The 15,394-nt window shown below is 39.1% G+C and overlaps 1 protein-coding gene across 1 annotated transcript in view; it reads right to left on the reverse strand.

Annotated features, from left to right (window-relative positions):
• Positions 1–3,627: 3,627 nt before the first annotated feature.
• Positions 3,628–15,394, reverse strand: part of LUZP2 (leucine zipper protein 2) — a gene marked incomplete at both ends in the record, with an annotated part of 306,815 nt that continues 295,048 nt past the window's right edge. Inside the window, 2 exons of the mRNA XM_079788833.1 lie at positions 3,628–3,699; positions 5,565–5,642. Coding sequence (XP_079644959.1) covers positions 3,628–3,699; positions 5,565–5,642 — 150 coding nt within the window. The remainder of the gene's footprint in view (positions 3,700–5,564; positions 5,643–15,394) is intronic.

The following is a 15,394-nucleotide window of genomic DNA, read 5'->3' on the forward strand; positions in this document are numbered from 1 at the left end:
ATTTGAGCACTTTCTATGGGGCAGCTAGTTCTAAGCACTTGAGACTCATTTGCAGACAAAAAGACAAAAATCTCTGCCATCATGGAACTCCATTAAAATGAAAGAACACTCTAAGTAAAATAAAAGATTTCCAGGACACTGGCAAAGAGAGATTGAAGAAACTTCCAGGATGATATCTCAAAAAAGTTCCTAGATCTTGATACACAGAAGCAAGTACTATTTTTAATGTTAATATTTGTCGTTTTTTCAATTAGTTTATGTAGAATAATATACATTGTAGTTTTGGTAATAAATCTTTATTGAGGAAAAATAGGCCATCTTTCAGTACCTTTTATCCTTCATCACTCGGACATTAAGACTATGGTACATAATCCAGATGAACAAATAATTTGGGGAAGTTTAAGACTTTACACATGACAGAAAATGTTCCCTAAATAAACAGGTGTATCTTTTCATCACTCTCTAGGTCTGGCCAGCTCACCCTACTCTGAGTTGATAATATTTCAGCCTCTGCTGCAATTAGTGCTAATTACAGTACTGAGCTATAAAAATAAAAGATTCCACTATTAAAAGTTCACAGATATTGTTTTAATCCACCTATCCACATTGTCAGCTAAAACAATGTCTCTTTCACATAGAACTGTCTTAGACTTGTAATCCAGTATATTTTATGAAACAGAATTATGTGTGAAATAGCAATACAATGCTAAATAGATGATTAAGGGATGAAAATCAATAGTTAGCCATCTAATATATTCAGCACTCAGAGATTTAGGATCACACAGGAAGTCACATCCAGATGCATTACTGAATCTTTCACTTTTCATCTGAAAATGTTGGCATTGGATAGACACAGTCAGCATTCATTTAGGTCTGATACACTCGGGGCACTACTCCAATTCACATAGTTGGATATAAGAGGAAACACAAAATCCAAAACAAATTCATAACTTAGAATGAATATATAGCAGATTACTGCGTTAAAACAACTAGAGAGAAATAAGTTGTTGTAGTTCTGGTAACCCCTATATTAAGTTAGTCCATTAGTAAGCATGTTTCTCAATAGAAATCAATTCATATTCTGCAAAACATAAGAAATCTCTCACTGCTTACCATTACAGGTACATAATAGGATTTATACTATATATATTCAACATTCAGGTTAATGTTTTCTTCCACATGAGGATAGTTAGGCTAATGTTAACTCCTCAAAAACAATCATCTATTTATAGAGCTGTTAATTAAAAGACATAATAAGAAATGCCCCCTCTCTTATAGACAAAAGCCACATGTATAAGTGTAAGTAAAGCATTTTAAACCTCTCTGATGCTATTTTAAACTAATTAAAGGATTGAGAGAAATAAAATGCATTCATTACATTGATAGAGCATACTAATAAAGGTATTCTGTACTTGCTAGTAACTATCAAAAGGAACTCTCAGAATATTTCTTAAAAATATGTATAAAGCTTTTCTGCTACAAATTCCTTTTGTTTTGAAACAAATAATGCAATGAATATACCACAGTAAAGTCTGCAGGACACATAATGCTATCTATCATTAAAGAAAAAGTATATACATTGTATTCATTCAAAGCCCTCTTCATCATAACAATAATTAAGAGAAGCAACTTGATTTTTATTATCAATACTAGGATAGGAATTTATAGCATAGAAAAAAATAATTTACAAATAAGCTGTTCAAATTTGATTAATATTATGCCAAATTCTCATTTTTCATCATATATGCTATAAAAATTTCAGAAAATATCAGCCTGATTTTCTTTTTATTAGTTCCAAAGATGCCTCATAACATACTGTGCTAAGGTGAAATGGGTGATTAACTTGCATAGGACCCATAGAATCTAGGAGTGAAGTTGAGGCACAGGATGGGGGGTAGGAAAGTAGACCTAAATTAAAAATAACTTATCTACTTCCCTTTCATAAGACTTTGAAGATGGTTAGGGTTTATGGGTACAGTGGAAAAATTTAAGGAACAGGACTCAAGAAATTATCCATATTCCTGCTCATATAATCAAAATTTTTAGAGCAAGTAATCAGCAGAAACTTTGGACTTTGATCTTCTCTCTATCATGATCACTTACCTGTAAATTCTATGGGCATATATAAAATTAATTCTCCTCTTTAGTTCTTAGAATTAGCCTATAATCTGAAAAATACTGATAAATGACACAGTTATTCTGTAAATACAATAACCACAATGTTACTTTTACTGTTAATGATAGTTTGCCATTTCTCCAAATCACTACATTTCTTTGAATATGCCATCGTGATCAAAGGTTGACCATTTTATTCCAGAATTGAATTTCATCTACTGAATACAAATTTCATGAAATCTGTGTATATTATTAAGTATTTCTAACACAGCCTGTTAGGATTCAATGCCCCAATGAATGCTTAGCATATCCAATGTATAAACCCCATATTTGTATATGCTTTCTGCAAATGTGTCTACATATATTTGGCTCAGACCAACTACAATGATCATTTTATCCATTAATTTGAGTTTGTAAGTTTCGTGCTATATCCACCCTATTAATCAGATAATTATTTAATTATCAATTTTTCATGCTTGTGAACTATGTTCAAATTATTCAGGAGTGAATTTATTTGATTAGTGATAGTCCTATATGGAGCTCCAACTTCAAAGATTATCACAGTCATTTATTTATTTTTTAATACATTTGTTTCCAAGATATACAAATCTGGGTTCATTGGCTCCACATGGCTATTTTACTTCCATCAAATCCCCATTTTTAAGTGTATATCATCTGCTTGCATATTTGTATTTTAGAACCCCCTTCCCATCCCACATTTCAGTACCCAAATTTCATATCAAAAATCATGCCAAGCATTTCAAATAACTTGATTCTAACTTGAAGTCATTCCAGCAGACAACCATAGGGATGTGTCTATAGAATGCCAAAAAATCTAATCAGTTGTGTCAGAAATTTAGTCGTTCATTTAGATTTTTTATCTACATTATATCAAATACACTTAATGGATTCTCTTAATTGACTAAATCCCTGACAGAGTTTCCTTGATATTGGTTAGCCATGGTTCTACATAATAAGAATAGCAATATACCCTCTCAAACAAATATTCATATTCCAATATTGAAGAATGTGAATCCAATTAGCTGGTGGGGACCAAATTCTTTATGATATGATTGCAATTTGGATTCTAAAAATGCTGAAGATGCAAAACGTTTTATCATCCTCCAGCAGATTTCACAGAAAGTACTAGATATTAGATCACAGAAGTACTAGACACTCAAATGAATCATAAGAATTAACTTATATTGCATTTCAGTTCAAAAGAGACCAATTATATTGGGAAATTTACTGATGACAATGACTATTTATGACTGAAGATATCTGTTTTAACTAGGTTATTGCTTGAGGATCATAATTGGCCTGGAATTTTTTGGACCATTTGAAGAATACTTGATAAAGTACATAAAATTGTGAAAAATTTACATGATTTAAAAACTTAGTATTTCCATCAAGCCTATGGTCTAAAAAGGATATGAAGACAATAGCAAATGAATGTTTTAAACACAGTTTCTTGACATCTACAGTATTTTTTCTTCTTTAGTCACCCTTCCTTCAAAGCTGGTGAATTGTTTTTTCCTGGTTTTTTTCCACTTCACATTCAGTACAAGGAGGGACTTGCAATTTCTGTCAAACAGCACAAAAAGACAATTAGGAGAGTCAATCTATACTAATAAAAGAGTAATATGCTAATTAGACCAGACAGCCAAACAACCTTCTGGACATCCTTCCGGACAAAGCCACAGTGGCAGAGGCTGAGGCAGGGGCAATCAGGCAGGCAGTAGAGCAGTTAGGGGCAATCAGGCCAGCAGTGGAGCAGTTAGGGGCATCAGGCAGGCAGGCAGAGGTGGTTAGGGGCAATCAGGCAGGCAGGCAGAGGGGTTAGGAGTGATCAGGCAGGCGAGCAGTTAGGAGCCAGTGGTCCCAGATTGCGAGAGGGATGTCCGATTGCTGGTTTAGGCTGGATCCTGAAGGGGTACCCGATTGGAGAGGGTGCAGGCTGGGCTGAAGGACCCCCCACCACCCCCATGCATGAATTTCATGCAATGGGCCTCTAGTATATATATATACACACATATGCACACACACACACACATACTTATATATGTATATGGCAAAACTTAAAGTGTAATGGAATAGTAATTTAAATTCGTATATCTCAACCAATATCTGATAGAAAACTAATGCCAAACAAAAATAAAATAAATGGAACTATGTTACTATTGCTACTTCATGAAAGTTCATACTATATTGTCTACAAATGGCAAAATACTTTAAAATATTTTGAGAAAACTTTGGCCAAACCATTCAAATCAACCCCGAATTTGAAGAAAAAAAAATGTGTCAAGTGAAATGAAACCTAAGCATTATTATAATATTTTTAGTCAAATATTAAACATAGAAGTTCAGAAATAAGCTCCTGAGTTGTATCTGTTTTGTTACTGTTTTTTGGGGGGATTAAATGTACTTTTTCTATCTCCTCTCATCCCCAAATCTTTTTATTTGTCCCCTAAGAAATAGATGCATGTTTTTTATTCTCAGTTTATTTTTGTTTTGTTTCTTGGTTGGGGTGAGGGGAGGGATACCACTCTCACCCTTGTTCTTCTGAGGACTTCAGATAATAAAACTAAAAGCTCAGTGGCAGGCATAGTGATCATGGAAAGGTACAGAAGCACTAGGTGAAGGAATATATTTGATTTGCCTATACAACATACCTGCTTCAGTAAGAGCAAAAGAGAAAACTCACTGAAGCAAATATATGTAAGAGAACATTATGGCCCAGTGAGTGTGGTTTAGTTGGTTGAGCATCAATCCATGCACCAGAAGGCCACTGGTTCCATTCTTAGTCAGGATACATGCTCAGGATTTGGGCTCCATCCCTGGGGTGGGGGCAGGGGGGATGGGGGAAGGGGTGGGGATCATGCAGGAGACAGCCAATCCCTGTTTCTCTCTCATTGTTGTCTCTCTCCTGTGTGTGTGTGTGTGTGTGTGTGTGTGTGTGTGTGTGTGTGTGTGTGTGTGTCTCCCTCCCTCCCTCTCTTTTTCTCTCTCCCTCTCTCCCTCCCTCTCTCTCTTCCTCTCTCTGAAATCAATAAAAAGAGTTTTGAAAGAAGGAGAACATTATGCTGTGAAAAAAAAAAAGTGAGAGAAAGACAAGTACCATATGATTTCACTTATATGTGGAATCTAATGAACAAACGGAAGTACCAAGCAAAATAGAGACAGGCTTTTAGATAGGGAGTAGGCAGACAGTTTTGGTGCAGAAGTGGAGAAGTGGAAGTGGAAGGATTGAGCAAAAAAGAAAAAAGAAAAAGGGAGAGAGAACTCATGGACATGGACAACAAGGTGGTAATTGCAGGGAGAGGGTGTGAAGGTAGAAGAGGGCATAGAGGGGATGAATGGTTATGGAAAAAGTTAAAATAAAATAATACTAATTAGAAAATAAAAAGAGTGTTTTCTGACATAATAAAAACCAACCAACAAAAGAATACCTGTGGAATAGGCTCTGGTTTTGTACTGCCATTGCTTGGGGGATTTTCTTTATGCTTCATCAAACATGTCCTGCCCTCCTGTAAAAGTTGCAATTGAAAACAGGTCATGAAATTAAATTAAGTAAAGGAAGGGGTTAGAAAAATGCTATTGAATTCCTCCATTGAGACACTTCCTTCACTTTGATGCAAGCTGAAAGGGTAAGCTAAGAACAAAAGCATCACAAAATTAGTGGGATCCCAAGAAGTTTTAAGCATTCACCATGGGTTTGGGATCTCAGTGGGGCTTATAGCAGTCAGTTACTACAACAAAGTTAAATTCTAATGCAAAGTTCCTTCACTGTAATAAATAAAATGAAGAATTACAAAAAAAAACTACATTTGGATTGTGTCTAGCCTCTGAGATATCAATATGCCAATGGTATGTATGCCTGCAGGAACATCAATATTCCAAGCCAGGAAGCAATGTAAACAATATGATCATCAATCTGTCTGGAATAAAATCTTCAAAACCTTAAAAATATCATATTTCTTAAGTATAATATCCAATATTTTATTAACCAAGAAATCTAATCTTACTGATTAGCCTCAATAGTTTTGAAGTAGCTGAATGGCTGGCAGTGTATTCTAATTGGGCATCCTTACCATTTAAACCAACATCAAAAGTGAAGTTTTCCCTCCCTTCCTGTCTCCCTGCTTTTCTTCTCTTCCTTCTTGTTTTTCTTTCCTTCTTTATCTGCTTCCCTTCCATCCTCTCTTCCTTGCTCTCTCTCACCCTCTCCTCCTCCCTTCCTTTTTTTCTTCCTCTATATTTTGAACACATTTTTAAAGTAACCATAAAAAATCATTTAGTGCTTTTTTTTTTGAGGGGGAGGGAGGGCAGGCTATGTTCCAAAATCCTTTTCTTATGTAAAACAGATCCTGGGAGTTCAATAATTCATGACCACTGGTTAGCTCTAACCTTGAACAAGTCAGTTTGTTTCCTTGGGGTTAAACAGAAGGCTACCTAAGCTGGTGAACTCTAACATTCTGTAAATTCTACAATTATATGATAACTAAAAAAGGTTGCATAGGCGATTTAACCTACCCCAATTCAGATTTCAGAGAAAAGTTATTTTATATGCTCCCTATTCTCACATTATATTGCTCTCACTTGAATACACATCACATTACTTTACTTTTCTGTGCCTATGTGTATCACAATAAACCATGACAAAACAGAGGGAATGTTCATCAGCCTTAGATGGCAGCAAGGGTCTGCCAGACAGCAATTGGCCAATGTATAATCTCTGAATAAATAATAAATGAATAAAATAATCATTGGCTATGAAAATATTACAATTTATAGCATTTTAATAAATGACTAAATTTTTTCATAAAATTAAATTTAGGTATATTTGATAGAGACTCCAAAATGATTACACACAGCCCCTTCTTCTAAATAAGCCTACAGTATCTCTAGCTGGTTTGTTTCAGTGGATAGAGCCTCGGCCTGTGGACGGAAGAGTCCTGGGTTTGATTCTAGTCAAGGGAAGGTACCTTGGTTGATGGCTCCTCCCTGACCTGGGCCCTGGTTGGGGCTCCTGCAGGAGGTAACTAACTGATATGTTTCTCTCACATTGATATTTCTTTTTAAAATATATATATTTTATTGATTTTTTTACAGAGAGGAAGGGAGAGGGATAGAGAGTCAGAAACATCAATGAGAGAGAAACATCGATCAGCTGCCTCCTGCACACTTCCTACTGGGTATGTGCCCACAACCAAGGTACATGCCCTTGACCGGAATTGAACCTGGGACCCGTGAGTCCGCAGGCCAACGCTCTATCCACGGAGCCAAACTGGTTAGGGCTTGATATTTCCTTCCGTCTTTCCCTCTCTCTTCCATTCTCTCTAATGTTCAATGGAAACATATCCTCGGGTGAAGATTAAATAAATTAGTAAATAAATAAATAAGCCTACAGTATAGTGGAAAAGTATATTATAACTATAATAAAAGAAATCAGTAGTCAAAACCTTCACTACCTTATTCCTAGGAATTTTAGGCAAATTGTCTATACTACCTAAGAAATAAATTTGTTTCTTTTTATGTTGCATGGGTTTAAATTATACCTAGAATCTAAAATTACCCTGGAAAAATATAATTTCTAATGTTTAAATTTTTAATAATTTATAATGTTAAAAAAATAATACCCTTGGGTAATAACTTTGTCCTAACTATGGGACTTCCATTTTTAAGCAATACACCAGCAATTCAGATGTACAGTGAAAATTGAAATCCACTTCTTTATAATGCACAAATGCTTTATAAATCCCTTAGAAGGTGGTATGATATAACCATTTCCCAAATCTATTTGACCGAAAAAACTTTTTTTTTGCTTGTGGAGCTTCAGCTCAGGCCATTGTTATGAGAAAAATACAAAAGGATTTTCAGTGGAGTGTGTGCTTTCATTAATGCAAGCATAGCTATTGGAGACAAGCCTTTGAGCATCTGAACAATGAAAACCTAAAAATTTCAACATGAAAGAAAATATTGTATGGCTGGAAGACAGTTCAAATCTTTTTTGATACTTTGATGTTATAATGAACAGTACCTTTAAATTTATGTTTTCTGTGCCTCATAGGCATTGTAGGAACTTCACAAAATGTAGTTCATAAAATTCTTAGTGTTTCTCAGAGAAGCAACAGATAAATAGCAACATTTACAATGTGAGGTATCATGCTTTAACAGACACATTATCACCTTTATAGTCATTGATGAAGCAAACATTCACTTGGTGATAACATAAATGAGAGATTTCATTGTGGAGTTTTCTCAATCTTGTTGCAATATCACCCAGATTGCAAAAACTTCCAGAAAACTGCAGTTAAGGAAAGCAAGAAGAATTGCCAGCATTGTAGTATAAATGTAGTTTTGCCAAATGATGAAAAGTGCTCCGGAGTAAAACTGACTTTGCTTCAAGTTGTAGTTCTGAGGTTTATGCAGTAGTGATCTTTGATCAAATAACATGATCAGTTAGTTATTTCTGAGTATCAGGTTATTTCACTGTAAAATAGGGCTACTTCATAGGGTTATTTAGAGACAATGTCTCTATTATATCAATAAATATTTGGATCCGAATATAAACACTGATATTTAGTTACTTTAATTTTACAACTCTGGTGTCAACATGTTGCCTCTAGTCATTAGAGAATCTTTACGTTGCCTAAGGATTTGTTGCTGTTGTTTGTTTTTTTTCTCCCATGTCTGTGGTTCCTTTCTCATCTTTTTCTGTTTATGATTTAATGAGGCAAGAAAAAAAAAGTCTCATTAACCAACTACTCATCCTTCTTTAGTAACCTTAGCCTTGGAGGATATCCTTTATTCTTCCAGTTAGTTTTTTCTTTTCAAGGCAGACTCAGATCTGTCCATCTGATTTAACTTAGGGATTCAGATGCTTTAGAACAGTCGTCGGCAAACTGCGGCTCGCGGGCCACATGCGGCTCTTTGGCCCCTTGAGTTTTTAGCAATGACCAGCTTAGGAGTACCCTAATTAAGTTAATAACAATGTACCTACCTATATAGTTTAAGTTTAAAAAATTTGGCTCTCAAAAGAAATTTCAATCGTTGTACTGTTGATATTTGGCTCTGTTGACTAATGAGTTTGCCGACCACTGCTTTAAAAGATTTTTCATTATGATATATGCATATCTTTGCCTTCAGTGGTGGGTATCCTGATTTTTAGAAATTATAAAAATAAAGATACATATTTAGAATGACCTTTTCATAAGGGCACTGTAGATAATTTAGCTAAACTACCCCATAATATTTCAGCCTCTACATCTATTTGGTGTTGCTGAGGGGCCTTAACAGGCTCCTGGAATTGACACTAGCCCCTCCTGGAATTCATGCCTTAAGTAACAGCCTGCAGAGTCACAAAGAAAGAGTTAAGTTCCTGAAATGACTTCCCCTGCACCCCTGTTGATAAGGTATCTCCTGTCACACAGACCCTTCCCATTGTGAGCTCTTTAAATAAATCCCTCATGGAGTTAATGGGCGTTTGCTCTTTTGGGTTGAATTGACCAATCTGGCATGACCAGAACCCCAAAGCTTTCTATTTACCCTCATTGGACCGAATGGTAATAAAGGCATATGCCCCAGGTCCTGCTGCTTGCTCCCTGTCTGCCCTGAGCCTCATCACACCACGTGCCCAGGGAGATATGCCTGGGCCTCCTCCAGGATCTGTGAGTAATAAACTTCTGTTTCACTTTCCCTTGTCTTATGATCTTTCTTGAACATTGACTCACCAAAGGACACCCAGAAGTCTGCTTAAGACATGTTAATGTATCCGGCCTGCGGCTCAGTGGTTGAGCATCAACCTATGAACCGTGGTTTGATTCCTGGTGGGAGCACATGCCCAGGTTGCTGGCTGGATCCCCAGTAGGAGGTGTGTGGGAGGCAGCCAATCAATGATTCTCTTTCGTCATTGATGTTTCTATCTCTCCCTCCCCCTTCCTCTCTGAAATCAATACAAATATCTATTTTTTAAAAACATGTTAATATAACAAAAATCATTATAACTGAATTAACAATCATTGGAAACCCTACCAAAGGGTTTGCATTTTGTTTATTTTTAAATTACACTCTATTCCTTCTCTTAGAAATAAAGAATAATACTTTAAAAATTAAAGCAGAAAGGATAACATCAGAGATTCATTTAAAATCCTCCTTGAGATGATATCTTTGATTCTGCTGATTACTTTGTATTTATTGGCATTAAACACTTGGTTCTACTGCACAAGAGAAATTAGTTATATCTATTATTACCTTTCTCTAAAACATTTAAAAAACCCTCAAAATTATTAATGCAAATGCATAACTGGGCAACCAACTGAAGATTCTACCAACAAGAAAAAAAATTCTACTAACAAAAAATATCTCTGATGGGTAAAAAGTCCAGCCGATTCTACATATTTAGCTAAGATAGTGTTTAAGAAGGTGGTCTAGATCCACTTTTTTTTTGCAAGTATCTGTCCAATTTTCCCAACACCATTTATTGAATGAACTGTTTTTACCCCACTGTATATTTTTGCCTTTTTAATTAAATATTAAGAGTCTATGTCCTCAAATTTCTTGTTATCTAGTGCAAAATGAGAACCTTATATAAATAATCAATGTGCAAGATGGAATGTGACACATACAGATAAAATACATGTATAAACCAAGCATGATGGGGACCCAAAGTAGAAAGCCATTATGTGGGAAAGATGGGATTGGGGGTGTCAAGTAATTTTGACCAGATTAAGCTTTGTATTTCCACATCCATGTTTAGCCAATCCTATCTAATAAAGAGGGACTAAGCTAATTGCCCATCACTCCATCACAAAGATGGCTGTACTCACAACTGAAGCCAAGTTCCCGTAAGGAGCCTTAACAAGCAATCAGCAGGGACCTGAGTCTACACCCTCCCCCGCCTTGTGGGGCTTGACAGGGGAACTCAGGCCGAGCCCCCACCCGGCAGGCATGACAAGGGACCTGAGGCCATGCCCCCTGCCCTGGCATCAGGCCAGGGGACCTGAGGCCATGGCCCCTGCCCAGCGGGGCTTGACGGGGGACCTCAAGGTGCACTTCCCATCCTGAAGCTGGGCTAGGGGACCTCAGGCTGCTACCCCCACCCAGGGCCAGGCCAGGGGACCTCAGACCACTTCCCCCACCCAGCAAGGCTTGACAGGGGACCTCAGGCCATGCTCTCCACCCAACTGGGCTTGACGGTGGACCTTAAGGTGCACCCCAAGTGCTAGGTCGGGGTAACTCAGGCCTCAGCCCCCGCACAGCAGGGTTTGACAGGGGACCTGAGGCTGCACCCCCCTGCCTGTGGGGTTTGACAGGGGACCTGAGGCTATATTCCCCTCCCAGTGCTGGTGCAGGGGACCTGAGGCTGCACCCCCCCCACCTGGCAAGGCTTGACAGGGGATCCCCGGCCATGTCCCCCACCTGGCGGGGTTTGACGGGGGACCTTAAGGCATTCCCCCCGCCCCGGTCTGGGCTGGGGGACATCAGGCCATGCCCCCCTTACTGGCACTGGGCCAGAGAACCTGAGGCTACGTCCCCTGTCCAGCGGGGCTTGACAAGGGTGGGACAGTCCGGGTCTGGATCTAGCTGAATGGGGCGGGGGCCGGCTGGATCTGGGTCTCACATGATTTTGAGGCGCATGTGGGTGGACAGGGACTTGACTCTGGATCCCATGGTGCACCCCAAACTCTGACAGGAGGAAGGTTTTCATATATATTTTACTAATTTTCTTTCATCTCTGACACTTCTATTATAGAGAAAGGGCAAATAGCAATATTAAATTATTTACTCTAATTAATCCCCTTTCAATGTGCACGAATTTTGTGCACTGGGCCACTAGTAATTTTATAATAAACTAGAGGCCCAGTGCACAAAATTCGTGCACAGGGGTGTGTGTCTCTCAGCCCAGCCTGCACCCTCTCCAATATTGGACCCCTCAAGGGATGTCCGATTGCCCGTTTAGGCCTGATCCTGGTAAGATCAGGCCTGAACGGGCAGTCGGACATCCCTGTCACAATCCAGGACTGCTGGCTACCAAATGCTTGCCTGCCTGCCTTCCTGATTGCACCTAACCACTTCTGCCTGCCAGCCAGATCACCCCCTAACCATTCCCCTGCCAGCCTGATTCCCCCTAACTGGCCCCCCTGCAGGCCTGGTCACCCCTAACTGCCCTCCCTTGCAGGCCTGGTCCCCCACAACTGCCCTTCCCTGCAGGTCTGAGTCCCCCGCAACTGCCCCTCTCTGCAGGCCCGGTTGTCCCCAACTTCCCTCCTCTGCAGGCCTGGTCCCCCCCAACTGCCCTCCAGTGCTGACCTGATTGCCCACAACTACCCTCCATTGCAGGCCTGGTCCCTCTCAACTGCCCTCCCCTGCTGGCCATCTTGTGGCGGCCATCTTTTGTCCACATGGGGGCAGGATCTTTGACCACATAGGGGTAGCCATCTTGTGTGTTGGAGTGATGGTCAATTTGCATATTACTCTTTTATTAGGTAGGATAGAGGCCTGGTGCACGGGTTGGTGCTGGCTGGTTTGCCCTGAAGGGTGTCCAGGATTTGGGTAAGGGTTCCCTTGGGGCATGGGGTGGCCTGGGTAAGGAACCTATGGTGGTTTGCAGGCTGGCCACACCCCCTGGCGACCCAAGTGGAGGCCCTGGGATCTGAGATTTATTTATCTTCTATAATTGAATCTTTGTAACCTTGAGCGGAGCCAAGCCTCCTGCTTGCTCCATGCCACAACCATTTTTGTTGGGATTTATTTATCTTCTATAATTGAAACTTTGTGGCCCTAAGCAGAGGCCAAGGCAGTCCAGGGCTGTGAAAAGCTTGGCTTTCTCCATCGCCAGGGGCAATTCAAGCCTCCTGCTCTCTCCAGCTCTGTGGATGCTGCCATTTTTGTTGGGATTTATTTATCTTCGATAATTGAAACTTTGTAGCCTTGAGTGGAGGCCTGGGCCTACCAGGGTGTATGGAAAGCTTGGCTTCCTCCATTGCCGGGGAAAGCAAGCCTCCTGCTCTCAGCGTGGCTGCAGCCATCTTGGTTGGGTTAATTTGCATACTCTCTCCTGATTGGCTGGTGGGTGTGGCTTGTGTGTGTAGTGGAGTGATAGTTAATTTGCATATTACTCTTTTATTAGATAGGATATTAGCATGCTTATTGGGCTATTTTCATTTACCAAACTAATAAACATTGTTCTGTGGTTTCTATACTATTTCTGTAAGAAATCACAATTAACATCACATTTTTGCATGCTTGCAATTAATGTGTCAAAGGAGGGTACACATGGAAATTTATAAAAGCAATTTATATCTTATTGTTCTAAGGATCTTACGGAACTATCTACCATCCCTACAATATCTGGAAGAATGCCTATTTCTTGAAAAATACCATAGTAGCACAATGAAAAATGTCTTATATGAAGCCTTTCTGATGGAATATAGCCCAGAATGACAATGGTAGGTGGTGGTCTCAGTCCAATTACATCAGGGCATGAATTGCCTAGAAAATTTCATTAACCAAGCTTCTGCCAACAACTCATTTGGGCCATCAAATGTCATAAAACAAATATTGGATATAATAAGCAAACTAAGGATTCTTAAATCTGACAGAAATGTTTTAATATGACAAACTGGCTTAATTTTCTCCTTCCAGATCTAGGATTTATTTTCTGTACATTTTCTCTCTCATTCCTCTAGACCAGGCGTCCTCAAACTACAGCCCGCGGGCCACATGCGGGTGTTTTTGCCATTTTGTTTTTTTACTTCAAAATAAGATATGTGCAGTGTGCATAGGAATTTGTTCATATTTTTTTTAAAACTATAGTCCAGCCCTCCAACGGTCTGAGGGATAGTGAACTGGCTCCCTGTTTAAAAAGTTTGAGGACCCCTGCTCTAGACCATATATATATATATATATATATATATATATATATATATATATATATATTTATTCTTTTTTTTTCCTGTTGAATAAACTCCTTTTGGTCAGGGACTTGCAAGCAGGTGTAAGGGCAAGAAACTGATCAAATGTTCACAGTGCTAAACATAAGCCACTGTTGCTTTCTATTTTCTTTAAACATTGTGAAAAATTGTTTGCTGCCTATAGCAGTCAGAAACTTATTTACATTGAGTAGTGAGTCTTAATCTCTATATGAAAATTAAAATGGTCAATGTCTTTAATTCTGATATGGTATTAAACAATATGAGGCTCGTTTACAAATTGCAGGAAAGTGGGATGAAGCAGATACATCCTTGGCTTTCTCCATGTGACTCCAATATTATCATTTAAGCAAAACTGCTTTCAAAGTAATTTAAACATGCCCCAAACTGATAGTCCAATATGTGGTTAAGCCTTTGAAGATTTCTCTCAGTGCCCCCAAAAAAGGGGGGAGGGGGAATAAGGCATCTAGAGATCATTTTCCTAAGGGTTCTTGTCTGGCTTGCCTTGGGCAGGAAGTAGAATGAACCAACAAAGATACCTAAGAATATGCATCGTCTCTTCCTGTTTGGGACCTTGACCATAGAAGATATTGAGACCTTGAACATGAAAATTGCAGAGCAGCTTTCTTAGAATGAACAAACCAGGACATTAACAAGCATATAATTCAATACTGTATATTTAATATCTTCTATTATATTATAATTATGTTATACATAATATATAAATATGTGTAATTATATATTGTATCTATAATTTATAAATATATATATAAAAGCCTAAGGGACTGTTCGACTGTTCAACCATTCAACCGGTAGCTATGATGTGGACTGACCACCAGGGGTCAGATGCTCAATGCACAGGCATGGAAACATGGAACAGACTGATGAATCTCAGAGGGAAGGGGGGTCAGGGGAGGGCAGGAAGAGATACCAAAGATCTTATTTATATGCATACTAAAGGCCCAGTGCATGGATTCATGCAAGCCTGGCCTGCAGGGATCGGGCCAAATCCATGCACTGGGCCTCTCGTTATATATAATCATCATGAGAAACCTATAATAAATCAACCTCAAAGTTTCTCAAAATGGAAGAGAAACAAAGCAGAATAGCAGTAGCAGAAAAGTCATTATTAAACTAGAGGCCCTGAGCACAAATTCATGCCTGGGTCGGGTCCCTCCACCTGGCTGGTGATCAGGGCCTGTCTGGGCCATCTCGCCCAATCCTGATCAAGCCCATCAGGGCTGGCCGGCTGGGGGAGGGACCATGGGAGGTTGGCTGGCCATGGGAGGTTGACTGTGGGAGTATACTGACTACCGGGGGCAGCTCCTGTGTGCGTATCATAGCAA

This window comes from Cnephaeus nilssonii (assembly GCF_951640355.1).
Source record: "Cnephaeus nilssonii genome assembly, chromosome: 13".
Lineage (NCBI taxonomy): Eukaryota > Metazoa > Chordata > Mammalia > Chiroptera > Vespertilionidae > Cnephaeus > Cnephaeus nilssonii.